Here is a 23,422-nt window from a genome sequence, read left to right as displayed (position 1 = left end):
CAACAGATCTCCGCGAGATCTGAACAAACAACTAGGGGCGAGGTCCACCTAATCCAAAACACAAGAACATGCCATGAACGGCATAAATGTAGACTAGATGGAAGCCAAAACAAACTCCAAGAGGACAGTCTAACACCTGCAAAAAGAGTCCAATCCAAAAAAAAAGGAGATCCGCAACAACAACAGGACAAACAGATCTAGAACGAGATTCGAGTAAAAAATCTTTGTAGCTAAGCCACACGTCAATCCACAGATCCAGAACTTTGAAACAGAAATCCATCATAAATCTGAAAGCTAAAGACGATTTGGCAAAGGCGAATCTTCTCCCAAAACAAAAAAAAGTCACACACGGATGAACGACAAAGCAAACAGAAGGCGGTAGAAGAGATTTTGACCGGCGCCGGCACTGAAGGAGCCGCCACACACCGATCAAAAGAAAAACCATTGAAAGCTTGAAGAGGGAGGCGGAGAGGAAACTTGAGAGAAAATAGGGTGAAAACTACGGTTTCTTTCTTTCTTTTGAAATTTTAAACAACTACTTTAAATCCGAAACTCTGGTCTGGAAGTACAAAAATCAAAGTACTTATAAAAATGGGAAGTAAAGGTAAGAAATTAACAAGTTCAATTCATAATTTTAAAAATAAACAAAATAATTGCGATGTTTTTATTACAACCCCATTAGAAAAACTGTGAAATTAATACAGCAAATAACAAAATCCCCCACCCAACCCAACACATTTTGAAACTTAACATGTCGACTAAAGTGAAAAAAAAAATAGTACCACACTCCACTCAACTCCCTTGAACCCTCCCAAGGTCCAAAAAATAAAAATTACAGAGAGCTATTGTCTAAGTGACTAACAATAATATTATACTAATGTAACACACTTGTAAAATATCTCCTACTTTTATTTGGATTTCCAAATCCTTATTACTAGTTAATAACCATATCATAACAATCACAGTTTATAACCTAAAACCAAACCGCTTCTAACTAACGCTCCTTCCGAGACAAAACAAACCGTTTCAGTACATCCAGTCCTGAGGAAGACGTCTCTCTTGATTCAGACAACCAGCCGCTCTGTAGTTTCCCTGACGAGCAAGTAGTCTACTTCTTGCTAACATGCACTCTGCTCAAATTAAAATAAATAATAAAAAAAGTTAGATTAAGTCACAAGTACTGTGTTCTTACACTTAAAATAGTTTCTAGTTTGAATCATTACCGTAATCGAACTGACTCTGTCTTGACTTAACATTGATAAACTCATCAAAGTTGACTTTTGACTGCAACATAGCCGCTGTGTTGACTACTGGTGCTGGCTTCTTGATGGGCTCGGAAGGGGTTGTTGCTGGGTATCGCCGGGGAAGGAAAACTCCGGTGCCGGTAGACGGACGTTTCAGGGGAGTTCCGGCGTGCTGACGCATCAAAGCGGCGTTGGCTACTAGAGCATTATGCTTCATGTGTCTAAGGTTTTCCGAGTTCTTGATTCTTGACTGAGAAGATAGCCACATCTGGTGAAGAAGGAGACGCTGCTGCTGGATATAGCGGTCGGTATGAAACGCAGCGTTTTGGCGGGGAAGGTGGTGAGGCTCGTGGCTTCCGAGTTTGAGTCTCGCTACTTCTCCAGCTGCGGCAGAGATCACATCCAAGACATCGTCTCTACGAAACGACGTCGTTTGAGAAGGTGGAGGAAGAACAGGGCTTCTACTTCCCGAGGTTGAGTAGCTTCCGAGTCCGCTCAGCGTTGACTGCGGCGAAGTAGCTGCAACCTTACGTTTCACCTCGTAGGAGGGAGGAGGGAGGCGCTGAGTCGAGGGAGCGAGTCGGCGAGAGAGGCCAGCGAGGAAGTCTTCTTCGTCGTCGCTGCTCTCGTCGGTGGAGTCGCCGGGAGAGGTGAAAGCAGGGGAGTCGAACTCGTAAGGGAACTCGGTGGGGAAACCGAGTCGAGTCGGGGTTAACTCGGAAGCAGGGGTATTCTCCATGACAGGGAGGGAAAGTGGAGGGAGGCGAGACATATCGACAAAGAGCAAAGATAAGCGAGCGAGAGAGAGGGAGAGAGAGTGATGGAAGAAGATGGAGAATGTTGAGGAGGTGGTTGCTTTTATTAAGGTTTCAGGGTTTCTATTAAGACAGCTCAAAAGCACTTTAATATCTCTATCTTCTTCTTTTTATTTTATTTTTAATTATCCTTAATTAATGCGTGATGGACGAAATTCAAAACTAGTATGTCCTTTGGTCTTTCTTTAAATATTTTGCCTTGGAAAAAAAAAAAATTTATTGTGCTGTAATTTTTTCAAAAGAAAAAATATTTGTTTTAGGAGTACGATTTTAGTTTTTATGTATGTATGTATGTATGTATCTATGTCTTTTTCTTTCATTTTTTTTTTTTTGGGAAAACTGGATACTTTCATTAAAAAACTTAAAAGGTACGTAACAAAGGAAAGGTTTTTATGGCCTCAGGCCCATAATAGAATTTGCGAGACATGATTTCTTTCATTTTCTATAAACATTTTTTTATTATTTTACTGTACACTTGTTAAGTATATTGTGTATGGCATTGGCACGAGGCATGCATCAGAAAACAGGTGGAACCCACTTAATCCCAGTTAAGCTGTCATTTACGGCTTCATGGGTCTTGTAATCTTTTTAATTACCCTCTTAACAAAATCTCAGTCTTTGTAGTAGTATAGCTATTTATATTAAAAAGTATATTACTCCTTCCGTTTGATTACTTGTCTTTGTAGGATAAAATTTTTGTTTCAAAATCAGTGTTGTTTTATAATTTCAATGCAAAATTTATTGATTTTATATTTTTATTTATTTTTAATTGGTTAAAATGTGATTAGGTGTATTGATAATGATGTTTTTATCTAATAAATATACAAAATTAAATATTTTTTTAATCGGTCGGCCGAAGTCTAAAATAGCAAGTATTGAGTATGTGGGCTAATAAAAAGCATAGAACACTTCATGATTACGCCTTCCTCTCTTTTTCTCATGCAAATCCTTCTCATCATTTGCGCTCTCATATTTTCTCCTCTTCACTACCTGCTTTTCCCCCATTAATTATAATTACATTTACTACTGAATAGTTACGCTGCATTAAGTATATTTGACACACATTTAAATAATTGCGCTAATTGCAACCGTCACATGATCAAGTACCAAGGGTTAATCGGTTTTCTTTCTGGTAACCACTGAAGGCCCCTATTATGTAGGTTTGTATTCTTTCGTTATTTGATTTTGAAATTAGGTTCATAGAAATCTCGCGACCACTCAGGAAATTTGAATACAGCTGACGTGGTATTTTCAGCTTTTAATCAGTCATCCGTCCCTCTCCTTCTCCGTCTGACGTTTTGTATAAAACTGTATAAATCTCCCGCCCTAGATATTTTATGGAGACATAATAAAAAATAAAAAAGACAGAAGTGAAATGGTGGTGGGGTCCAGCTTTTACCTAGCGAAAAGGACAGCACCGTTAAGTCAAAAGAGCGGGAACAGATCTTCCTTCTCTTCTTTCTTTTTATTTTCTTATCTTTGGAATATGTATAGAAGCAAGAAAACATAAACAGCATTTTTAAACGAAAGAAACTCTAAAAAGTTATAGTTTAAGAGAACTAATATGCTATGCCAAATATTGTGCGCCCCTAGTTGCATATATTGTCTCCGGACTCTACTCTCAAATGTCTGACTTATATTATTATCATGCTACTATTAAAAACTAAGAGCCCCACCCACAATAATATTATAAACTTCGTTAATGCGTTTATGCAAATCTGTTTCTTTAAATAATGTTTGAGAAAGCTGTGCTGATATTGTAATAAGAACAAGAGAAAGTGCGGTGGAATCCATTTTTATTCCGTAATTCACGACGGGATTAATCAGATTGGTCTTTACTAAAAAAATTATGGGCAGAGAGCAGATCAGCAGAGCTTAAGGGAATTGGGTTACACACAAGAGGAAGAGCGCGTGCGGGGAGGCAACTGAAGGTGGGTTGTGTCTGCCAGCATATGCTTTACAATAGCTGTCTTTCTCTTTGCCTTCATTCTACAAACCATTACCAAAAAACAAGTAATTTTTTGTAGAATAAAAATTGAATAAGAATAATAAGAGCAGATGAATGGTTGGGGTAACTTACATTGTACCGAATTTTGATTTGGGTTGATAATAGAGATATAAATAATAAATGGAGTGGACTAAACAAGAACCAAACCAAAGAAAATCTATAAATGTCATGTCAAACTTATCATTCGAATTTCCCACCGAAAGCCTATAAGGATAAATAGTGACAGAAATATATAACTCAAATGTGAAGTCTCTTTCCTTCATAAGTAATACAATCTGTCAATTTTTGGGTTGACTACTGCCTCTATCACCTAACCTTGATCGGATAACGTCTTGTTACTCAACCTATTACCCTCCCTTAAGTCGAAAGGGCTTCTTCCTGTTTATTTGTAGCTCACCGAAGAGACTTCACGAAATCTTTCTTTTTTTTCTTTGCAGTTAGTCAATTAGACTAGAGCCAACTATTTGGTTTTGAAATAAAGAGCATATTCATTTGATCTTGATTCACAAAAAATATATATCCACATGAACCCTCAACATTTTCTTTATCTATATTTTAGTATCAATTTTATAATAAAGATTATTTAAAAGATATCTTCAGTTTGGCATTTATTTTGTTTTTTTTTGCTAATTTTTGTTAAAACTTATATTATTTTGTAATGCATTTTGTACGCGTTTGATTGGCGTTATTTAAGAATAGTTACAAAAGGAAAGTAATGAAGTTGATATTTTGCTTGAGTTTGAATTGTTTGCTAAGTAACATTGTAGACTCTGTTAATTGATACACATTGGAGATTTGCGGATTTGGCCGCACCACACGGGTGGTATTCATTATTAGGCAGTTTAAAGTTTCTCTCATCGGTAATTCGGTAGTCTCTACAACACATCGACAATTTGGAGAATTAATTTTAGTTTCAGAAGTGTCTATGCTTTCGATGTAATACCATCTACGTGAGTATATTATCAGACTTATTCGATGTAAGAAAATTGGAGTCAACTTTCTGTTAAGTTTCAAAATGGATGTTAGGTTAAGATTATTATAGCCAGGCGGATAGATTTTGAACAAGCTTAGGAGGGAGACAAATAAATTAATAATATTGAATTCAGAAATTGCATAGGAAGAGAATATTTGCTGACCATATTTGTAATCATAAGCCTTGTCATCTTAGACGTGGATTTAGCTGTTCCAACGTTCGCCCGCATTTGGATCTCGTGAGCTTTAAGTTAACTACCTCTTTTACACTGCTTTTTAAAATAATTTTATACGAAAATATCCAAATATAATTTCAATACATTGCGTCTTCGAGAATTAACCATAGAAAAAGATCAATACATAAAAATATGATATCAGCAATCTCCTTTGGCATGATCTCAAATTCTACGATCCAGTTTCCACTAGATCTAATGACGACCAAGGAAACTAAAAGCAACTTTAATTTAAATATTCTTATAATACATCAAAATATCAAAAGGAAATGAGTGATAATCGACTCAACTCGACGTGTATTACCTACATCTCCAGCCCTAAAGAAATGTATATGAACATTTACAAATCCTTATTAACATTTACACTTTTTCAAGGTTAATCTCTTAATATATCATGGTTATCTAAAAACAATCAAAGGAAGGAACAAGAAAAACAAAAGATAAGACCTAGATTCTTGAGTTTGGAAACTCTCAAAGCAAAGGGAGTGGCCCAAAATTATCTGTCCACATGCAAAAGGAATGATTCTTTCTCGTTTACTCGGTTATGCAATGCTATAGCACGTGAGACGCCAACTGTTTTATCACATAGCATGTGTGGTGTACACTGTTACTCACGAGCGCAGCACGTGCGACATAGAAAGTAGTATGTGTTGAGCAATACCAATAGCGCTATAGCACTAGCTAGTTTGAACCGTCAATGGTCAAAACCTCGGAAACATTAATTTTCGAAAGTGTCTCTTTGTTTTCATTTGTTCCTTAATATAATAGCATTCTTTTTGTATTTGCATATTTGGCAGATTTTCAAATCAGTTATGCCTTACGAATAAGTGACTCAAGCGGATTCGGCCCATCGTTAGATAGACTACAACATGCGTTTACCTAATCCTCAAATCTCTGATTCATACCAGTGAACATAATTTGAAAAGATTAGGTAAACGCATGTTGTAGTCTATACCAGCGATCGTTAATTGTGATTAAAAATTTGAAAAGATGATCAATTTAAAGGTGACCGATATTATTCAAAAAAAAGGTGCCCGGTATCTGTTAAATTGATCATCTTTTTAAATTTTTAATCACAATTAAACTATTTTGTAGTTTTTAAAATTTGGTGAAGCTTTTAGATTGTTTCATATTCTTTGCAGTTTTAATGTTTGTACCAGATTTTTTTTTTTTTTTGCAAAAGGAACGTGAACACAAAAACATTCTCTTTTCCATACAAGTCAGAAAAATCTGAAATGGTTTGCAACAATAAATAATCAATTGACAAAGTTTACAATGTATTTTACAGACCCGAGCAAAATATCATAGTTTCAACTTTTCTTGTTGAAATATGCTTGAAAGTAAATCCAAAAAATTCCTTTTATTTTTTTATGTTATCAACTAACAAAACATAGTGGGAGCATTGTTTTGTATGAACATGTTAAGATGAAATATATGTGATATATATAATCATGTAGAACTTTAATCAATAAAAGTCGTTGTAGTATAGTGGTAAGTATTCCCGCCTGTCACGCGGGTGACCCGGGTTCGATCCCCGGCAACGGCGCATTTTTTTGTTCCATTCTTACTGTTCTGCCTTTTTCTACCTTTTTTCATTACAGGCCAAAAATGTAAACTGTTGGACTGAGCGTTTAGTTTGGTCCTTCTTATGACATTGTTACTATGACATAATATAATTCCATGCGAAGCAGCATGGCATCGTGATATACTGAAGTTCATATCAAACTAAATACAAAGACTTTTTGATAAACGTTAATTTCATCTTAAACTATAATACACACTAGATACTATATGAGAATTATTTTTTTCTCGCTTTCTTTTAAGCCAGCTGTATATACTCTTACATTACTGCTTTAGTTTATGTATGTATATATATATATATATTTTTTATTTTTTTTCTAGGTATATTTCAGAACGTCAACTTCCATCTTACTTCACTTGATTAAGGTTCCTGCAAACTGATCACGTAATCTGTATCAAAACATATCACTAATGGAAAAACTTGATATGAGGACATTGATTTTGTCAATATAAATTTCAAGCAAGAAAATCAGTCGTCTTGTACCTTTGCTTATATTGCATCTCGGCTATGATTGATAACTAGTAATAAAGCGATCCTGCATAGTTTGATTATGTATAGGTGAGTTTAATATACAGGATGAGAAAATATGTAAAAATATTAATGAGAAAAAGTGAAGCTGCTGTTTATATATTACAAAATGTTTGCAATCTTACCCTCCCACCAATTTCCTCTTGAAGCACTTTCAGAATCGCCTTCGTCTCCATCTTTCTTATACTGGATAATTCAGAATGAGCTGAGTTTAGAGTTAAAATCAAAGTACATATATAGAATGATATACCCGAATGAACTTAGCTAGATACCCTAAATACACTCACTCATACGTGTTTAGTTAAGCTAATATTCAATTCTGTCTAAACAAAGCTTTTATATGGAAGTGTGTGATAATTCGAGTACTAGCTAGTGTTTTCATCAATATGCAGCACAACTGATTTTGGTATTAAAGAAGCACTTACAACATCTGGATTGGTTGTTGATTGTGGTTGTGTTGAGGAGGAATAGTTGTCTTGGCCTCCATAATATATGGATGAGCTCAAGTTGCATGGTGGTTGTGTTTCTTCATTTTGGTAACGCTTTCTCTCCTTGTTTTTTCTCCTTTCTCCTCTTTCATCTGTAATCCCATTTAAATTTCTCACTTTAAACATTATGTTAATTAGAGTCACCAATAGTGAATAGACTCACTTGGAATCCCCAAACCTGGAGGTTGATATATAGCCGCTCCATTTGGATTTGCCAAGTCCGCTTGCGTCCCCTTGAGTTGAGAACAAATAAAGTAGATATAAGAATACAATTTATACTTTTCAAATGATGATGATGATGATGATACTGATTAATACCATTAAGGGTGGTGGGAAAATGGATTGGAACAACCCTGTTGTTGATGAAGAAGACGAGGAAGAGACTCTTGGACCAAAAAGATGATCGAAAGATGAGGATGAGGAGGAACCTGATACTGACTTTTTCTTGTCCATGAACCGCTTTTTTCAACTTTATGTGGTGTACTTGTTGTTATATGTTAAAGGGTTAGTCCTTTATGTAGTAGCTAAGGGAAATGTGTTCAAAGAGAAGGGAAAGAAACAAGAGAAGTTGCTTGTGTTCCGTGGTATGCTATTTACTCACTCTCTTATATGCTTATTTATAGACATTACTAAACACTTGGCCACTTTGACGATATAGAAACCATTTTCAGAATTTTATATTATTATTTTCATTATTTCAAATTCGATATCTTTTAAAAAAGTAAACAAAATATTGTCAAGTTATATTATGTTTTTAAAATAAAAAAGTAAAAAAAAAAGTATTTACAGAAAAAAGAATTAAAAAAAAATCTTTTTAACGTCGTCAGCAAAACACTAAACCCTAAATCCTAATCCCTAAACCCTAAATCGTAAATCCTAAACCCTTGGGTGAACCCTAAACCTTTGGGTAAACCCTAAACCCTTGGGTAAACTCTAAACCCTTGGGTAAACCCTAAACCCTTGGATAAATCATAAACTCTAAATAAAAACACTAAACCCTATAACTCTAAACTCTAAACCCTTTTGAGTGTTTTAGTGTTTAGTGATTTTGATTTAGAGTTTAAGATTTATCCTAGAGTTTAGGGTTTACCCAAGGGTTTAGGGTTTAGGATTTAGAATTTAGGGATTAAGATTTAGGGTTTAATGTTTTGTTAACGACGTTAAAAATATTTTTTTTGTAATTACTACTATTTTTTATTTATTTCTTTTTACCTTTTAATTTTAAAAAGATAATATAATTTGACAATATTTTGTTTCCTTTTTTAAAAGATATCGAATATGAAATAACACAATCCTATTGGTTGGGTTCACCCCCTAATAAGTCGTATATATATAGCTAAACATTAGAAGTATGAACCAAGTTAACCATTTATTATGAGATGAAAAAAACTTAGGTTCACCCCTAAGCTGAAATTTTAAATTCAATTCCCTTCTTATTAACAATCAAAATGCCACATACGTTAATAATAAAATATATTATTATTTTTTTAAAAAATCTAAAATAATTGAAAAAAATAATGACGTTCATTTTAATGACGCTAACACCACTAACTAAACCCTAAATCTTAAATTCTAAACCCTAAACCATTAATTTAAACCCTAACCCTAAATTCAAAACCCAAATTCTAAACCCTAAACCCAAACCCTATATTTTAAGCCCAAATCCTAAACCCAAACCGTAAACTCTAAACCCAAACCCTAGACCTTAAACTCAAACCCTAGATCCTAAACCCAAACTTAGACTCTAAACCCAAATCTTAAACCCTAAAGAAACAACATCAACATTAACCCAAACCTTTAGGATATAGGATTTGAGTTCAGGGTTTACGATTTGAGTTTAGGGTGTAGGGATTAGGTTTGCATATATGGTTTGAGTTTATAGTCTATCATTTGGGTTTATGATATAGGGTTTGGGTTTAGGGTTTACGGTTTGGGTTTAAGGTTTATGATTTGGGTTTAGGATATAGGGTTTGGGTTTAGGGTTTACGGTTTGGGTTTAGGGTTTAGGATTTAGGATTTGGATTTAGGATTTAGGATTTAGGGTATACCAAAATTCATTTTCTATTCATTTTGGTAATGAATAGATAATGCATTTTGGTATCACATTCCAAATTGAAACCTAATAACATGCATTTTGGTATAAAATAATGACAATGAGGAATTTTAAGTTAGCAACTTAATTAGCATCCATTTTGGTAATGAATAGAAAATGCAAAGTAAATGTTACAAAGTCATATATAGCATTTCACGGAGATAGAAAGAATAATAAGGCCAAACAAAGAATAAACGTTGTGAATCTATCAAACAGAACCTAACCGATAGAACATAATTATGTCAATACGTGTGATGGGTATTTGTCCTAATATTCTTTTGAATCGGTTATTTGTTTGAGTATGCGTTTTGAAACATTATCTGCAAAGATACAGAACACGACGACCGGTTCTAACTGTATCTAACAACCACTTGGAGTTATCAGTACAATAATGCAAATTAAATCAAAGTGAAAATTAATGGTATAGACTCCTCTCACGCAAGGAATAATTCGACTGCAAAAAAGAAACATATAAAAAGATTGAATGCGAAAAAGTGTGTTTATACGTGTCCTTCATGGGACTTGAGGAACTCATGACATGCATGTTCACCATCATCATGATCATCCATTTGTAACTTTCTCAACTAATGGTCACCATTGACATCACGAATGTCAAAAAGACTTAGAGATAGAGATATACATTAGAGATGAGAGAGAGGGCCGCCTTTTGAAAAGAGGATTGGATCCTCTATGAGTTAAGGAGAGCCATAGCTTGAGGGTTTAAGAAGCTGTTAATTAGCTGCAAATGCTCTCTGCTCCCCAATCTTGGACAAGTATACCGTTTGGATCTCTTATGTTTAGTTGACATTGCAAAAAAAAAAATCATATGGCTAAGATGGTTAGATCCATTGAACATTAATCTCTTTTGGAATTACGATTCCTCAGTGTAATTGCAGTTATAAGTAATATTCCCACTTGGGTATGTTAATGCTTTTGCATACTTTATAGTAAGTTCATATTCTCACCAATTATTTACAATTAAAAAACCTCTATTATTTTATGTCAAAAGCTAATATCTCATATCAGCTTTCATATAATTTGTTGTTATGATACAAAATTTGTTTTTTTTGCCATGATACAAAATTGTGAATGAGTTAACTCATAATAATTTACATCTATATGCATATCTAATATTAGACCTAAACGGTTCCAAAATTCATAGATTTGTTTCCCAATATATTAGTTTAGTTTTCTTGGTTGCATGTGTAGTTTTCTTTCGCTATTCCACTATAATTTGAATACTTTAACTTCGTGGATGTGATAAGTCGATGTAGGATCGAACCTTAAAGAAACTATTAACACTTAGTGAAATTTTGATAACTAGTCGTCTATTTGTCATAGCTTGACCACCCATCATTATTGTCTTCTTGGTTGAAAATGAAGATTGAGTTCCACTAAGACCTTGATTGGGTAATTCCGAAACTTAGTATGTGTTTTTGGCTTTTTGCCTTGAGGGTTAATCTAACATAAGGATATCTGGACGAAACCAATGAATGTTTATTCTGGGATATACAGAATTAAGACAACACAAAATTAATAGATAACAGTACCTAAACAGTATAAAACAAAAAGAGATGGAACTTTTTTTTTTTTTTTTTTTTTTGAGAGATGGAACTTTTTAGTGTTCCATGTGTTTCCCTAGAGCTTAACAAGAATCACTTGCTCCTTTTCTTATCTTTGAAAAAGAATCTTACACGTATACCAGACCAGAGGATCAGTTCGAATTCAAACATTTGAAAGCACTGTATTCAGATATGTTGCATGGGTCATGCAGCTTTCCTTTTTTCTATTTGCATTAATAAAATTTTATATTTTTTTTTACTTCTTCCCAAGAGTGCGCATTTCTTGTAACACTTCACACACGATCATACAAAGACGAGTGGAGACTTCTTGGTCAATGTCAGTTAGCTCACGTTCGTCTGTTACCTCACATGACCAAGACTGAGACTTATTCTTTTGTAATTTAGATGCTCACTCGATTTGAACAAAAAAAAAGATGCTCACTCGGTTTTTGATGTTGATTAATTGGAGACCTTCATATGCTCTATACTCTTCCACTTTCACATGCAGCTTATTACTAATTTTTTTTTATATATGTTAATCATCATTTCATTTGCTGTCCAAGAGACAATCTTATGCATGTACACAAACCAACTATGTGCTTTCAACGGGCAGATGAAGATCATGTGAAATCCCAAAAAAAAGATAGGAAAATAAAAAAAAAACTGAAGAAAGTTAATCTGAGAAGACCGAGATGGACGACTAATTGGTAAATTTTTATAAGTAAGTGATATTATTAACAATTATTAATTAAATAAAAATGAAATTATTTTAAAATATAATTTTGGAGTAAAAAATAGAGTAATACATTAGAGTAAAACTCTAACTCTATTTAAGTGTTACATTTTTTTGAAGTAAAAAATGCTATAAGGTGTTGCTTCATTCCAAGAGTTGCACACTTTAGTGTTCAGACAGAGAATGGACGACTAAATGAGATTTTATAAAAATAATTACTGAATACTAATAACAAAAAGGGTTTTATTTCCAAGTTTCAAAATGATAATTCAAAATCTCCGTAGGGATAACATAAAACACAAAATCATTTTTTCCCAGCACAAACAAAAACAGAAAAACAAAGCTCTCTAATGCTTCTTTACAACATTTGATCTCTGTATGCTAAAGGCAATTGATGATGTTTTTTTGTTTTGTTTCATTTCATCTTGCAGTGAATCTACGTGTCCTCCTTCCCTTAACCGGCATGGAACCGGAACTAGTCGGCTCCATGCCCCACATCGGTTCACTTTCCTCATCGCTTCCTTCATCTGATCGCCACCTTAATCCTCCACTTTTATTTCTGCTCTCCGTGGCCAATACATTGTTGTTGTTCTTCAAGCTACCATTCATGAATATATAAAGAGATCAGACAAGAACTGAACCGAACTTCTTACGCAAACCAAAAGGTAACACAGTATAGTTTATATAGAAAAGAGGAAATGTACCTTGAAGACATGTCCATTGGATCATCCAAATGGCTCGGGTGTTCTCTATCTTGTTGCATTCTTACGCCAAAGAAAGTGGATTCCGGTTTCTGCGCGGATCCATTGAGATGCTTGCTGCGACTGCGAGGTTCCATTGTTACGGGATTATTAGCTGTGAGATAAGGAGAGTCCATGAATCTATCAACGTTTATTTCTGGAGATGTGTCTTCAGTCCTTCTTCCCTTGAGCTGGCTGTTTCCACGAGCTCTGTTAAGATCTTTGAACGGTGTGGACGCTTCACCGAATTTCAGAGCCTTGGTTATGCTTCTGACTTCACTCTTCTGTCCTCTATTTGCGCTTGTAAATAGCTTTCCATGGGAGATATCAATGGAAGCGGATCCTATCAAACGGCTGGGTTGAAAAGGCATGCTGCCGCTATTAGCCACTGGCTCTCTTGCGCCAGCGGCGTTAGCCCGTTGGAGAAATACAGAATTAGTAGAAACGGGAACACTTGATTGTTTTGCTTCTGGAAGATCAGTGCTTGTCGCTGCTTCATAAGCACTTTCGGAGGTATCTTCCATCTCAGAAAACTGACCAGATCTGACTTGCTGCTGCTGTATTGCTGGTAGTATATCTATGGCTTTATCCTGTTCAAACCAACAGTAACACGGGAGGGTTTAAATAAATAATATAACGTATCATTGCACCTTCAAGATTCAGAAATATCAGACAATCCTGCGAGCATCAAGAGGCTACTAAGCACTAAAACGGCGAGGTGAAGAATTTGAGTCTGCAACATTTAACCAGGAAAAGAGGAAGGATCCCCTTGTACATTGAAAAGTGGCTGGAGAACTTACAACTAATTCTTTTCTCCAATGACTCTGTGATCGCATTCTGGACATTACTTCTTCCCCAATTCGATTTTCGGATACAAAGGCCTCTTCAATTTTCTGAAGCCTAAGATCGACTTGGTGCGCCTGGATGTATCGGTACCGCTGCAGCAATGCAAACAACAAGTAGTTCCCAGTCAAATACGGACCGAAAATAGCCAATCATATACAGAATATAGATTTCACAGAATGTAAGCAGCGTTAACAGTGATGCACTTTGCCTGGTTGTTCAACTGATCTCATACTTGTTCATTACTCTTAACATCCCAGGCTACATCAAGCTCTAATAATGAAAGAACATTGAAACCTATATAGCAAATACGAGATAATATACCTGTATCTAGTTGGATGAGCTTATTAATCACTTACTAAAATTTTCATCTATGCCAAACCAGATAGTAGCTTACGGCTGGGGATCACAAACCATTCTAATGCCATATTCAAGTGAAGTTGACTAAAAAATGAAATTGAATATATAATTACTTGCCTGAAGATAGAAGACAACCAAAAGACTACCCACAGCTGATGAGGGGTCATCAGTTGCAGAATCTAATAAGCATCTGTGCACATATTTCTCTTCATCTGGGTTCCACGGCAACTCAATGATTCGATCAACCACGTTTCTCCTAATAGACAGACAGCAAAATTCGTTCACAAGTATCTCCATCCATTCCGTCCAACTCCGGCTGTCTCCATCATCAGCCACATGTTTCACAGCTCCATTTTTCAATTCATTTTCCCTCACTTTCAGGCAAAGTGTCCTTTGGTATGTGAATGCTTCACTCAAAAGACCACATTCCACTCTCACACGAACAGCTGTGACAGCTTCACCAATTGAAACCAGTTCCGATGCGCCATCACGACCAGACCAACGCAAGACCAAAAGAGCTGCTTCAGGATTTTCCCTTTCTAACAAGACTTGTGCAACCTTGGGATATGTTTCTGGACCACATATTTCAGGAAGAGTTCTACAAGCTTCCTGAAATAAAATTTGGGAAAGTTTGTGAGCGACACCAGCTTACAAATATTAGATGTATTTGGCTATATATGTTTTAGCCAGAATATTAAAACATCTACAATAATACATACTTCTATATGTTTTTTCCATGGGAATGTCAAAAGGTACCTGGAGTGCCTCCTCTGAGGGATCATCAAGAAGATAAAATACAAAAGACTCCAACAATGAATGCCTGGTTATGCCGAAGGTAGCAGCAAAATCATCTACAATGTGCTTCCAATGTTCTTCAGGGGTAGTCCAGTGCCGATCAAACAAGTAATAAAGAAACTATATACTGGTTAAGGAAGCCAACAAAGAAGAAAAACATAGGAAGGCGTACTGAGTGTGATGCTTAAAAAGTAAATTAAGGTAATATGAATTAGGTGATGAGAAAAGGATACAATGGCTTGCTTTGCAACAACCAAATCTGAGCTTCCATGTAAAAAGAGTTTATCAGCAGCTGTTCTAAGATTCTCGAATGGGTAAGATCCTGATGTTCCCTCTATTCTGGACCTAAGAAATGATCTTTCATCGTTCTGCAAACATCCAACTTCTAGGTCTGCCCCTATGTCTTGACTGTACTCTGGCTCTCTCTCAAGATTTTCCAAAGCATCCTCAATAAAAAGGGAAGCACCCTGTACACTGCAATCTGAAGACTGATCTACGGCATCAGGCCATGCACGCTTAATTGCATTTGATTTCCTTTCAAGCACCAGAGCCTTCCACGATGTGAAATTAGAATACCGAGACTTCACATCATCCAGAAATCCGTGTCTTATGCACCAGATCATAATGTCCAGATGCTGAAATAAAAAAACACCAACAGGGTAAGCACACAATAAGCTCGAAGATCTTGCATCAATAAGTAAAAAGCTAAACAGTTAAAACACTCTCTGGTCAGGAGCCAGACGGTCATCACTGGATAAGTAAAGACTAAAGAGAGTTAATTTGTTTTAATATAAATAACATCTTAGCTGACCTGCTTTGTTTTTCCAATGTTATCCTTAAGCTTCTCCACGTCTTGAAGCTGAGGTGAAACAGAACCCTTAAACGCTGACTCCATAACTTCAAGCACACTACATATGCCAGCCACTTGTTTCGAATACTTCAGAAGTTTATCTAACCACCCTTGCATCTCCTTCGTTTCAAGACTATCTGAGAACCAATATTAAAGATAGACAGACCACACACATATATACTGAGCCTAAGTCACATATAAATACTCTAAACAGCTAAAAAGGATACAGATTTCTTGAAGCCCAGCTAAGATGCTCCTGAATGTACGCTTGACCCAGTCTTTGACTACAACTTCATCCAGCAAGAAAGCAATGACCGGGTCACTAGATACAGCTGCCTCATCCATACACACATTGGTGATATCTATTCATTCTCTGTCAAGGAGAAGTCAACAATACATCCAACAATCGAAGAATGATAATAACACTATGCACACTTCATCCATCAGAGAGGGGGCATGGAAAGAAAAAAACTACCTAAAATAACATAAACCTATCAGTACAATTCCCAATATCACCACATTATCAACTAAACACTTAAATGCATAAATGCAGCAGAAAGGATACAATAGCAAACCACAGATATCAAATTATTGTTCAAGGCAACATCGAACAGAGAATAAAGGCGATGAACACCATCCTCATCTTCATCCTGTGATGCATCTTCATGTGTTCCGGAGATTAAACCAGCTTCAACACACTCATAGTAGAGACGAAGCCGAAGCTTATCTCCAGATCTTGGTAGTGTACTTCTACAGATTGGACAAAGATCAAACCTCTCACAACACTCTCTGCACAATGAAGCATGCCCACACGGATTCAACGCATAGCGCACAGATCTCCCACAGCTCGTCAAGTCTCTGGTGGCACGGCAACGCTCAGCTTTCGCCTCGTTACACAGATCTCTGAGGTTGGTAGATGCCAAATGCATTAACGCCTCCTAAAGAATCGAAAGTTAAAATTAAGCACTAGCCTAATCACCTTGAAGAAGAAGCTAATCAGCTGCTAAAATCACCTAAGGCCTTGGATAAGCTCAAAACTCGCGAAGAGAAGGAGAAATCGAGAGTACCTGAACAGGTTTGCTAGCGTAATCAGGATGTTGCGGAGGGAGATTCATCGATCTCTCGGCGGAGGCGGAGGCGGAGGCGGAGCCGTTCGTGTCCATCTTCTCCGATAGCGAAACGAGCAGAGGAAATGGAGGCGAGTGTCAGTCTAGGGCTGCTCCGTTTTGGTTTTCTTCGAGAGGGAAGAACACACTGTGTGGGTTATCGGGTCGGATCTATTCGGGTTATGGCCCATGTAATTTTTGTAAATGGGCCGTGTTTGTTTTAACTATATGGGCCACGTCAATTAGTAAAAAGACGCACGCGTGTGACTCAGTTGCTGAAAAAGCGCGCGCGTCTTCCTTTCCCACGACGACGGAGGAGGAGGAGAGAAGCAAACTGAGAAACTCATCAGAGAAAGGGAAGGGACGATCTCTTTATTCTACCGATCTGATCGATTTTTTTTTTGTTTGGATGAGATAAAGAATAGGTCAGTAAAGCTTTCTGATGGATGAGTCGTTCGCTAATCTAGAGACTAGCCATTTGATTGGTTCAGTTCCCGTAAGTCTATAAAACACATCCGTCGTTTCTCCGATTTGTTATTTGATTAGGATGCTAAATTTTGAAACTTTGCATTATGATTAGCTTCGATTAAACTCTGCTAAGATTATTATTTTTTTTATTGGGTCAGGCTGTGATCAGCGACGACAACAAAAGCACAAATGTACATACAGCAAGCGTAAACGAAGGTGTGTTCTTTTTCTTTTTGCTAGTTTCCGTTTTGAAACTTTTTTTTTTACTTTTTTTATTGAATGTTGTTTGTTTACTGCTCGTCAGGCCCATCTGCGAACATTCAGATATTTCCACCGCATCAAGGAAACAACAATGCAAAAGGTTATCAAACTCTTGACACCCCAACAGGTATAAACAACAATGATAAGGCATTGTTATGTATTCGAAATTTGACTGTTTGAACTTCTAACTCTGTTCATCGTGGTTGTTTAAAGAATGCTTGTGTGAGTGGAGTCTGTTTTCTTCTTCATGTCTATGTACATTGTTCTGTCCTGTTCCTGTATGAATTTTTTTTTTTTTTTTTTTAAATTTGTAACTGTAGAAAGACCTGAACAACAGCCATCGAACAGTTGGAAGGGGTTCTTTAACGTCTACTCGTACACCCAGTACTTCGACGTGGACACTGACGTTGTTGTGAACAGATTGATGAGCTCCTTGTATCCCACTAGTGGTGATTTTTTCAACAAGATTGATGCCAACCCTGATATGTAAGTCTTTCAGTGCCCCCTGGCTCTTGTAGCTGATCGCTCTTTGGCATCTCCTATTGAGATTCCTTTTTAATATTCTCAGTCAGGCTGTTTATTAGTCAAGTGTTTATTAGGTATGGACTTGTTTGGATCTGCACTACGCTTGTGTTTGTGCTTTCCTCTCTCGGAAACTGCGCCACGTACCTCGTGAAGAAACGAACCGACGGTGAAGCACCTTGGGTCTTTGATGTGAACTACATAAACTTGGCAGCATCTATAATCTACGGCTACGCAATAATCGTGCCTCTGGCGTTTTACTTCTCGCTCCGGTACATGGGGTCCAGAGCTGATCTCCTAAGATTCTGGTGCCTCTGGGGTTACTCTCTCTTCATTTTCATTCCAACCTCCGTAAGTATCTATCTTCACTAACTTCTGCTTCTTTCACTGTTATTATTAATCAGTTGAATGATTATCAGTAACACATAAGATAACTGAGAGGTGTTTGATTAGTCAGGATCATTCTTTTTGCAGCTGCCATTGCTTATTCCAGTGGAGTTTCTGAGATGGGTGATAATACTCTCAGCTGGTAGCGCATCATCGTGCTTTGTTGCTCTTAATCTACGGTCTTACCTTGAAGGGAGCAATGATCTGACGGTTGTAGTGGCTGCAGCAGTTGGTCTGCAAATGGTTCTTTCGATCTTCATCAAAGTCTGGTTCTTTCCTTAATCTCCACACACCACACTACAGAACATATATAATAATGTTTGTTAAAAACGTTTAGATTTGATGTGCTGTGGTGGAACAGAGAACGTCTTTACTAGAGAATGAAATACACAAAGTAAGAGAAGAAGGAACTATACAGTGAACCGTTCTGATTCGTTTTTTGCTGGCTGTTTGTAACGAATGTGTTTGTTTTGAGTAGGATTGTGTGTTTTTTTTTTGTTTGTTTGTTATAGCTTCTTTGCTTGTGAATTTAAGAAAAAATATTAAAAAGGAAGAAGATTCACAAGATTTTTTTTTATGATTTTACTCTCATTTGTGGGCACTGTACAAGGCCAATCTCTGGAAGCTAATAGGTATCATAAAATGTTTGATTTTATCAGTTTTCAGTACAGAGCACGTGAAGTATAAAAGAGAAAAAAAAAAAGCCAAAAGGTCACGTTAGATGAATGATAGAGAGAACATGTATGTCTAAAATATCTGCAAGAATTATGCTAAACAACTCAAAACTACTCTCTCTGTGTTTTAATAACCATATATGATAATTCCTCAGACTTGTCAGTCGTTTTGTGGTGCGTTGATCATATCATATCTTGTTGTCTCTCGTACTACAGATTCACATTAACATTAAGTTCGGATTCATTACACAGCCGAGAAAAGTATGGTATAAATTGGGCGGGGGAGAGAAGGGATTAAGGACTCAGAAGTGGAGACAAAAGAAACATTGGGCCGAACAGTAATAACTGGCCTGCTTTATTGGTCCCAAATAGAGCAGATACGTATCTGGGGCTGGGCAAATAGCTCGGTTCAGTAACTTCAGTTAGTTTGGTTTCTCGGTTTTTGGTTTGGGAAATTGACTTCGGTTTTGTTTGGTCTGGAACTCGGTTTGTTATTCAGTTATGAGTCAGTTTTATTCAGCATAATATATCTTTTTTTTTTGTAAACTGCTTGCTAGCATAATATATCAGCACTAAATTGATAAATCCGATTTTAAAAAAAATTAGTACATTTAAGTAAATTTGGATTGTTGGTTAAACCCGATCTATAAAAATAAGTAATTAGGTTAGAAGGCAGCAATGAACAAATCAAATTATTATTTTGCTTTTTTCTCTAAATAATTTTAGGTTAGATTTTTTTTTTTAAAGAAATATAGTCAAACTGAACCAAGACGATTGCCACTATTCTAAAAAGGTTTTACCCGACCAGTTCAATTCAAACCGAGTTTAAATCTCATAAAATTTTGGTTTCTGTCATTTAGCTTAATGGTCAGGCCTAACTTTCATTTTATTTTAAAACTTTCAAACTCAAATTAGCTTAAGCCTAGTTGTCAAGTGAAGCACAAATGACACATACAATAACAAATCTTATAAAAATGGAATATTCGTATATTCAATTAACCATATCTTTTCCCCTAACTGGTTTTTATTTATAATTAATCCTTGACCAAAATACAAAAGTATAAAAATATATATCCAGTAAACCGTATTAAGAATTTTGTTTGATATATAAGAAATTTATAACATTAGTACCTAATTAACACTAACTAAGATGATATTGTGATCCACGTTTCTCCTTATGAAAACAGCACTGACTCCCCAAGAACCGTATTATTGTTTAGATTATGACTCCACTTGGTCTTTACCGTCCATTTTAGCTTACATGATCACGTATTGCTTTTGGTATCTCAAACAAACATATCTTTTTGAAACAATGAAAAACATGCTTATCTTTGCAGTTTTGTTTTTCTCTAGATGAGTTACTTGTTGGTTTTGACATCTCAAACCTAAATACTTAAATAATTAATTATTTTAATTTTTCCAGCTCACCCCTCCTCAGATCAAAAAGTAAACTATAATATTTAAAATTTGTAAAAAAGAACAACAATTCTTTGAACAACCCAATCTTCCCCAATGAAAATCATTGTCTCTATCAATCTTTAGATAAATAACTTATATTAACTAAATTGTAAATGATAGTGATTTCTCCAACGTTTCCTCCTCCATCTGCGTCTTATCACCACATACATGCTTTCGAAAACCAAAACATATGTCGACCAAATTCATTTCTGAATAGGTCGTAGATACTAAGAACTTAGTTTATGAAAAAGAAAGGAGAGATACTTTCCATTGCTAGCTTGCATGATCGCTCATACATAAATCAACAAAAGCAATGCAGTAAAAGAAAGTTATCACGTAACTTCCGTTCGCTCAGCTTAACAAGCCAAGAAAAACATTTGCAAGCCCTATAATTTTCAGTTTTGTTGATAGAATATTTATTTATTTATTTGTTTATTTATTTATTGTAGCTATTACCACGAGGATAAATTTGAGATAAATTACTTGTTTTTGGGAACTAGTCTCTTTGAACGTGATTGCACTAACATTTGGACGCTGGTGACTCGTGACCACTTTACACTGGCTGCGAAATAAAATGATTAATGCAGCTATATATACCAATTGAGCGTGTCCAAGTGTAGCATGCTGTTCTATAAGAAATCTATATACTCCATCACCTTGGCTTCTAATGGCATCCAGATCAAAAAAATGCAGATCAAACTCCAAATGCAGATCACGCAGAACAAATGCAGATCAAACAGATCAGGTAGAACAAATGCAGATCTAACTAATTTAATTTATTTATCAAATTAGCATATTTGACCAAATGTTAAAAAATAGTTTTGTAAGATAAATATCTAAAACAAGAGGACAAATTCTTACAAATTATTTTTATTATTTTAATAAATACAAGGAAATTTAAACATTCTATAAAAATAAATACAATTACAACATACAATAACACTAAAAGATTTTTCCCATAATTTATTTGCAATAATTTCTCTATTGTTTACCATAAAAAAATTTTGTCCGATTTTCAGCTTTTCCAAATCATTTTTTTCACCCGTAGAACTAGCATTTCCAATCTCTGCATGGTTTGGGTTGGAATGGGTTATTACGGTTGTAATTATTACGATTTACTTAGGAAAACCAACTTTGGGTCATATTTCTATTTTATAAAACCCAAAGCATAACCAAGTTAACAATTGTTTCGATTCGATTTAGGTTTAAAGTTAGAATTCAGAAAGAAAAAAAACTCTAAAAACCGCCGCTAAACTCGAAAAACCCAAAAAAATATTCTGATAATCCAGGTTTTTAATAAGTTACAATTTATAAATTATATATTTATATATAAGTGTTTTAAAATTGAAAACTATTAGTGATGTCTAAACTGAATACATATTATAATATTCAGGAACAATTATATAGAATATACTGTATATATAAGTAATATATGTTTCATATTAATTTTATAAATGAATTTGTCTAAAGAACTATTATGTAAAAAATGAATCAAGTGAATTAATGTTTGGTTTAAGTAATATATGTTTCATATTAATTTTATAAACAAATTATAAAGAGAATTAAACTAAATATATATTATAATATTTACAAAAATTTATATAGAATATACTATACAAATAAATAATATATGCTTTAAATCTTTTTTATTAACAAATTTGTATAAAATAAATTATTACTTAAGATAACAAATGAAATAAACTATTTAACTATAGTTTTAAAGGAGTTCATTTTTAGTTTTAAAATGAATTAAATGGGCTAACTGAAATTATTAATAAAGAATTAATGCAGGAAAAAAAAAAAAAAAAAACATAATTTGTCTCCTGCAAAATACCCAACACATTTTCCTCTTTAATTGCAGATCAGTGATTTACTTCTTAAAATGAATCTGCATGCAGATTTAACTGGATTTTCTTATTCTGCATTTAAAAAGGTGATTGGAAAACAAATGCAGAACTATCTGCAAATCGAATGTTCTGCATAAAATCTGCATTTTCATTTGCATCTCATTCATAGCCCTTATCTTATTATTTTCTTCTTCCCTTCTGTTGGTCGAATGAAATATCTTATCTGATATCTATAAGACCACAGCAAAAAAAATTGTGTTCATATTCTGGCCGGTCGATGTCCATATATATATAAATAAATTTGGGAGTGACAAGAATGTGAAATAGTAATATAGTACAAAAATTAAGTATTTTGTACTGTGAGATTAGGGGTTTGGGCTGTGTATCTCTCCGGCTCTGTACAGCAACTTTTTCTAACAACCCAAATCCCTACATAATGCAAGCAAAATCAACAAAGTATAAACTTTTGGGTTGTCTTTGATATTTTCTAAGAGCCGAAAAAGATTCTAAGTATCAAATAAAACTCCACGTTAGGCTTGGTCTAGCTAATTTCGCAGTATGATAAGATGTATATTGATTTGTAATCTTTTTTTTAGGACTCTTATGTCCCACAAATTTTTTGGTTTTTTTGTCAAAATTTTTTTTTTCACTGGCATGTGAGTTTTTGACGGTTTCTTTATTAGTATCTTTTTATTTCTCGGAGTATGTGATTTATTTTGGTATATCCATTGATTAATACTCGTAAAATATATGCGATACTAGTGTAGATAAACCGTTGGTTTCAAGGGTTATCAGATCGTATGCTAAATCTGAGAGAGAAGTAACAAAACTTGGAAGAGTATATGAATAATTGA

The 23,422-nt window shown here is 35.1% G+C and overlaps 4 protein-coding genes and 1 non-coding gene across 9 annotated transcripts; 2 read left to right on the top strand and 3 right to left on the bottom strand.

Annotated features, from left to right (window-relative positions):
• Nucleotides 1-603: 603 nt before the first annotated feature.
• LOC106336671 lies at nucleotides 604-2,091 on the bottom strand. Its single transcript, XM_013775576.1, has 2 exons — nucleotides 1,224-2,091; nucleotides 604-1,130 (listed from the first exon to the last, which is right to left on the bottom strand). The coding sequence occupies exons 1-2, from the start codon at nucleotides 2,014-2,016 to the stop codon at nucleotides 1,027-1,029; spliced, it is 897 nt and encodes a 298-aa protein (XP_013631030.1). The 5' UTR covers nucleotides 2,017-2,091; the 3' UTR covers nucleotides 604-1,026.
• Nucleotides 2,092-6,746: 4,655 nt separating this feature from the next.
• On the top strand, nucleotides 6,747-6,818 carry TRNAD-GUC. The gene has a single exon. It is a non-coding gene; the product is annotated as a tRNA-Asp (tRNA).
• Nucleotides 6,819-6,978: 160 nt separating this feature from the next.
• On the bottom strand, nucleotides 6,979-8,446 carry LOC106340521. Of its 4 annotated transcripts, none has more exons than XM_013779389.1 (6): nucleotides 8,189-8,446; nucleotides 8,034-8,103; nucleotides 7,808-7,962; nucleotides 7,508-7,568; nucleotides 7,338-7,389; nucleotides 6,979-7,261 (listed from the first exon to the last, which is right to left on the bottom strand). In XM_013779389.1, the coding sequence occupies exons 1-5, from the start codon at nucleotides 8,321-8,323 to the stop codon at nucleotides 7,373-7,375; spliced, it is 438 nt and encodes a 145-aa protein (XP_013634843.1). In that variant the 5' UTR covers nucleotides 8,324-8,446; the 3' UTR covers nucleotides 6,979-7,261; nucleotides 7,338-7,372. The 4 variants fall into 4 exon arrangements, with proteins under 4 accessions (XP_013634843.1, XP_013634842.1, XP_013634844.1 ...); XM_013779388.1 differs by having other exon boundaries at nucleotides 6,979-7,230; XM_013779390.1 differs by having other exon boundaries at nucleotides 6,979-7,223.
• Nucleotides 8,447-12,483: 4,037 nt separating this feature from the next.
• On the bottom strand, nucleotides 12,484-17,087 carry LOC106342691 (E3 ubiquitin-protein ligase HOS1). Its single transcript, XM_013781694.1, has 10 exons — nucleotides 16,913-17,087; nucleotides 16,411-16,783; nucleotides 16,073-16,207; nucleotides 15,807-15,982; nucleotides 15,229-15,630; nucleotides 14,957-15,115; nucleotides 14,318-14,809; nucleotides 13,798-13,935; nucleotides 12,962-13,587; nucleotides 12,484-12,855 (listed from the first exon to the last, which is right to left on the bottom strand). Exons 1-10 carry the CDS (start codon nucleotides 17,006-17,008, stop codon nucleotides 12,678-12,680), a joined length of 2,775 nt encoding a protein of 924 aa, XP_013637148.1. The 5' UTR covers nucleotides 17,009-17,087; the 3' UTR covers nucleotides 12,484-12,677.
• Nucleotides 17,088-17,218: 131 nt separating this feature from the next.
• On the top strand, nucleotides 17,219-19,142 carry LOC106339394 (protein YIPF1 homolog). Of its 2 annotated transcripts, XM_013778191.1 has the most exons (7): nucleotides 17,219-17,447; nucleotides 17,578-17,635; nucleotides 17,724-17,807; nucleotides 18,001-18,166; nucleotides 18,280-18,553; nucleotides 18,677-18,853; nucleotides 18,951-19,142. In XM_013778191.1, exons 1-7 carry the CDS (start codon nucleotides 17,394-17,396, stop codon nucleotides 19,008-19,010), a joined length of 873 nt encoding a protein of 290 aa, XP_013633645.1. In that variant the 5' UTR covers nucleotides 17,219-17,393; the 3' UTR covers nucleotides 19,011-19,142. The 2 variants fall into 2 exon arrangements, with proteins under 2 accessions (XP_013633645.1, XP_013633646.1); XM_013778192.1 differs by having other exon boundaries at nucleotides 18,677-19,142.
• Nucleotides 19,143-23,422: the final 4,280 nt, after the last annotated feature.

Source organism: Brassica oleracea, chromosome C4 (assembly GCF_000695525.1).
Source record: "Brassica oleracea var. oleracea cultivar TO1000 chromosome C4, BOL, whole genome shotgun sequence".
NCBI classification, from domain to species: Eukaryota; Viridiplantae; Streptophyta; class Magnoliopsida; order Brassicales; family Brassicaceae; genus Brassica; species Brassica oleracea.
This window is presented reverse-complemented; position numbering and strand designations above follow the sequence as displayed.